At 38.6% G+C, this 4624-nt stretch overlaps 2 protein-coding genes across 2 annotated transcripts in view; both read left to right on the forward strand.

Moving 5' to 3' along the window:
* Nucleotides 1–4624, forward strand: part of asip2b (agouti signaling protein, nonagouti homolog (mouse) 2b) — a 22779-nt gene that overhangs the window by 6788 nt on the left and 11367 nt on the right. The window lies entirely within an intron of this gene.
* Nucleotides 135–4017, forward strand: LOC117954116 (V-type proton ATPase subunit d 1-like). Its single transcript, XM_034887638.1, has 8 exons — nt 135–429; nt 1070–1241; nt 1507–1685; nt 2743–2822; nt 3046–3123; nt 3220–3396; nt 3508–3585; nt 3805–4017. The coding sequence occupies exons 1-8, from the start codon at nt 309–311 to the stop codon at nt 3964–3966; spliced, it is 1047 nt and encodes a 348-aa protein (XP_034743529.1). The 5' UTR covers nt 135–308; the 3' UTR covers nt 3967–4017.

Below are 4624 nucleotides of genomic sequence, written 5' to 3' on the forward strand. Positions count from 1 at the left end.
AAATAATCATAAAAATAAATAAATAAACAAAGAGACGTTTCTCTCCCTGGGTAAAAAGTAGAGTACACAGAAAAAGAGCTATCAACCCGTGTGGCCAGACTGAACGTACTTGAGAGCAGGAACTGTGAACACAAACACTTGTAGGGCAGTTATGGAATTTCTTGGTGTCTAAGAGGAAGGGAAAATAACTGCATGGATGTTAGTCAGAGAGGAAATAATGCAGAAGTTACTTTAAAAACAAAGACAGACACATTTGGACGGGGAGACTTCAACTGCACCCGGGCTTGTTGATAGCTCATTTTGGCATCATGGCAGAGCTCAGTTTCAATGTGAATCATGGCTATCTGGAGGGTCTGGTTCGTGGAATGAAGGCCGGAATCCTGACTCGCACTGACTATCACAATCTGGCCCAGTGTGACACACTTGAGGGTAAGAATTGTGTGTTACAGAGTCATTTTTAGACATATTTTAGTTGTAGTATTATTAGCAGTAGTATATAGTAGTAGTCGTTATAGTAGGCTTTGTAATGCTATAAAAATGTTATAAAAAAGAAATAATCATTAGAATTAAAAGTATGCGAATTGAGCGACCCCAGAATTATGTCTTTTCTAAGATTTCTGCTGCATTGGATTTAACTGGGATCAACTTATCTAACCTTGAGCCCGTTCATCAAGGAGATAACCAGAATCCGGCATTCCTTTCTGAGAGAAATGGAGTTCAAGTCGGTGCAGATATGTCAAATTATATGTGCGTTTTAACTAGAGCACTGTATCTTTTTTCAGGACTGTTTCCTCCTCCACTCACCAGTCGTTTTAGTTTGTCCACACTGTGGCAAGTAGTTCTTAAATAAACTGCAATTCAGGAGATTTAAAGAGTTTTTCTAATATACACCATCTGGGTTCTGCTTGTCTGTGATATATAGTTATAATCAGCTGTAATGTCTTTAACAAGTACAGCCATGTGGGAATTATATGGGCGATTCACCTCTTTCTATTTTTTTGTAACTACAACTTTACAGGAGGCAGCTGTGGGAAAACGTTATGTAATGTTTTCCCTCTACTCTTCTCAGACATGAAGCTGCATCTGCAGAGCACAGAATACGGTAAGATGTTGTCTTCGTCTGAAGAGGACCTGACTGTGTCTATGGTGGACAGCAAGCTGAGGGAGAACCTGTTGACTGAATTCAGCTGCCTTCGCTCCAATGCCCTGCCTCCGCTATCTACCTTCCTTGACTACATAACGTATGCTACATGTATTGTATTATAAATTATACAAATGACACATTTCCGGTAGCTATCAGTTTTTATTGCTCATCTTCAAAAGACTGTTGTTTAGGTAAATACGTTTTCTTCCCTTTATTATGATACCAGTCAATTACAGTAAAAGAAATCCAATTTTACTACACTCACTGTATGTTCTACCTGTTTCATAACTCTAAAAAAAATAAAAGGGATGTACTATATAATGCCATGAAGGTGAATCCATTTACTCTGTTCTGTGTTACAGCTACAGCTACATGATCGACAATGTGGTGATGCTGATCACCGGGGCCCTGAAACAGAGAGATGTGGCAGAGCTCCTCCCGCGGTGTCACCCACTGGGAGCCTTTGACCAAATGGCCGCAGTGTGCATCGCTCGTACCCCAACTGAGCTCTACTCAGCCATCCTGGTGGACACACCGCTAGGTAGATTCATCAGATAATCTGTGTTGAACACCAAAAGATTGTCACATTTAGTGTGGTAACTAAAGATAATGAACCATAACCTGTTTACTGTAGCAGTTGTTTTTTATGGTGGGGAGGAAAAATCTCTAAAAGCCCATTTCCTTTTGGTGAGGAAAGATAAAGAAAAAAATATATATAATGCTAACTTACAAACTCAAATCTTAGAATCCTTTGTTGTTGCACTGCTGTGGGTTGGGAGGAACGGCATTTTGTTTTGATGTACGTAAGTAGGGTTCACAAGAAAGTAAAAAACTAAATCTTTTTCAAAGTAAACTAAATGTAATTTTAATCTTGAATGTAACTGACCATCTATCTCGCTAATTACTAATCAGCGGGTTAGTGCTCATCAGCTACAATAGCTCTCTGAGCTTCTTTCTATTTTCCTTGGCTTCTTTCTCCCCTCCTCGTATTTTGTTCTCAGAGTTGTACCCTATTTTAATAAGTAAAGACTTAAAAAAGAAAAAGAAAAAACTCTCTCAGAGCTAGCAAGCTTGCTAACCTGAATTTCCTCTGCATTGTATGGCAAGGTTCCACCCAACTTGATCCGTTATTTTTTAGTTTTCCGCAAGTAAAAGTTCTGTATGGTACCTTTATCTTTTTTTTGGTACCACCGTGGTCAAGTTTCCAATCCAGCGGAGCCGATACTAGAAGGTGGAGTTGAAACACTACACACCCCTGATTGGTCAGGGAGCACTGTCACGCGCCCATTTCCTGCACAAACAAGCCAATGTTGAATAGCCAAGCTACCGTCAGTTCAGTTTAAATGAGTCAAACAGAACCTTTCAGTGGAAATGCAACAATGAGTAAATCCACCAACCGCTAAACCATCATAATGAGTGGATTCAAATTTCCGACCAGGAATTTTTAAACTTGTCTATCCAGGCCTTCAGTAAGTCAGAATATTTGACTTTGATGTTTTTATTTTTATCATTCGTATTGAAGTTTTGGTAAATAAAAAGTTATATATAATAATAGACCAATGATACAAACTGATGCCCATTGTGTTGTTGTGTCATAGCTCAGTTTTTCCAGGATGCTGTGTCTGAGTGCAACCTGGATGAAATGGAGGCAGAGATCCTCAGAAGCAAACTGTTTAAGGTGACTAGGGTAACATAAGATGGCATGACTATCATAATAATTTACCATGATGCCTGTGTGCGTGTGTGTGTGTGTGTGCGCGCAAGTGAGCTATTTAGAGTGTACTACTGTGACACAAGTTTTACAGTCTTTCCCTCTTTGATTGAGATTATGGAATTTAACCAATGTCACAGACACTTAAAGCCCTTTTCATGGTATGATCAATATGCTTTTTCTTCATAAGGCATATTTAGAGTCTTTCCACTCTTTCTGCAAGACCATTGGTGGTGACACAAAAGATGTCATGTGTCCTATCCTCGAGGTACAGTGACACTTTCCACTAGGCTGAATTTGTTGAAGGTGTACATACCATATAAGATAATTTTGTGAAAATGCTCTGTACGTATGTGTGCTGCAGTTTGAGGCAGATAGACGGGCCTTCATCATCACAGTGAACTCCTTTGGGACAGACCTCAGCTGTACTGGCAGGATTGCATTGTATCCATCTTGTGGCAAACTTTACCCTGAAGGGCTGAGCCTGCTGGCCAGGGCAGAGGACCACGAGCAGGTCAAAGCAGTGGCAAACTGTTACCCAGTGAGTCTAGTCCCATTTTTGAGGACTCTTTAACAAGCTGCTGTGTCCATACTGCAGTAAACTTAACTCATACCGTGCATGAGGTGAACATATGACATAATCTCCCTGCAGGCATATAAAATCATTTTTGATGACCCTGAGCCAGGATCCGGTTTTAAGACTCTGGAAGACAGATTCTTTGAACAAGAGGTACTGTAAACTGTTCAAAGGAAATATTTTGACAAGTCAACCACTGGGTGGATTGTTTTTTTTGTTTTGTTTTTTTTTACATTTCTGATGAGCTAAAACACAATGCAAACATATTCTAAACATAATGTATGTGTACACTGTTTTATCATTGTATGTACTGTAAACCTGTCTTTCTGTCTGTCTGAGTGGCTTCAACTTTCACCTTTAATCTTTTCTCAGGTGAAGCTGAACACACTTGTTTTCCTGCAGCAGTTCCACTTTGGAGTATTTTACTCCTACATCAAACTAAAGGAGCAGGAGAGTCGCAACATTGTCTGGATCGCTGAGTGTGTCACACAGAGACAGAAGTCCAAGATACTCAACTACATACCCATCTTCTAGGGAACAACTTCACTGAGCAATAAAGACAAACACATACCTATATTCAACATACAGTTGTGTACAACAAGTTAATAAATGCACTTTATCAAAAACACATTTGTTAATCTCTTTATGATCCAAGTTTGGTTGTGAGGATTAGTTACTAGGGTTGGGCTAAAGTCAGTCACAAATGTTTTCAGTGTTTGCACTACATCACAGCACAGAAAATACAAAAATGAGGCGTCATGATTAAGAATAAACTACTTGCTATAGTTAGTGTGTTCACATTCACATTGCTGGTACAATACAGTTGTGTTCATAAGGTTATGAACTCATGCTAAAGTTAAAAAGATGAATAAAAAAAAAATCATCCTTTGGAAATTGATCTTAATTTGATTTTAATTGATTAAAAAGGTTAGGAAAAATTCACTAAATTTTCTTTGTGAATGAATAATGTATCATAAAAAAATAAATGTTCTTCCTAAAAATAAAGGGGGATAACTATACACACCCCTATGGGGTACTTTCCATAAAATCATTTCTCAATGTAAATCAAACCAGCTATTAGGCTAACTGAAATAAAATCCTGTCAATCTCTATATATGCTGAAGGGTAAGTGATGATATGGGGTTATTTTAATTCCAAAGGAAAACTTTATCAGGATCCTGGATCCATGCTT

The sequence above is a fragment of the Etheostoma cragini genome, chromosome 12, assembly GCF_013103735.1.
Source record: "Etheostoma cragini isolate CJK2018 chromosome 12, CSU_Ecrag_1.0, whole genome shotgun sequence".
Lineage (NCBI taxonomy): Eukaryota > Metazoa > Chordata > Actinopteri > Perciformes > Percidae > Etheostoma > Etheostoma cragini.

Bases quoted from the DNA above. Each gene is read 5' to 3' on its own strand.
- LOC117954116 (XM_034887638.1), top strand. From the start codon at position 309: ATGGCAGAGCTCAGTTTCAATGTGAATCATGGCTATCTGGAGGGTCTG. The intron at 3,124-3,219 runs GTACAGTGACAC...TGTGTGCTGCAG, and splicing joins TCATGTGTCCTATCCTCGAG to TTTGAGGCAGATAGACGGGC. The intron at 3,586-3,804 runs GTACTGTAAACT...ATCTTTTCTCAG, and splicing joins ACAGATTCTTTGAACAAGAG to GTGAAGCTGAACACACTTGT.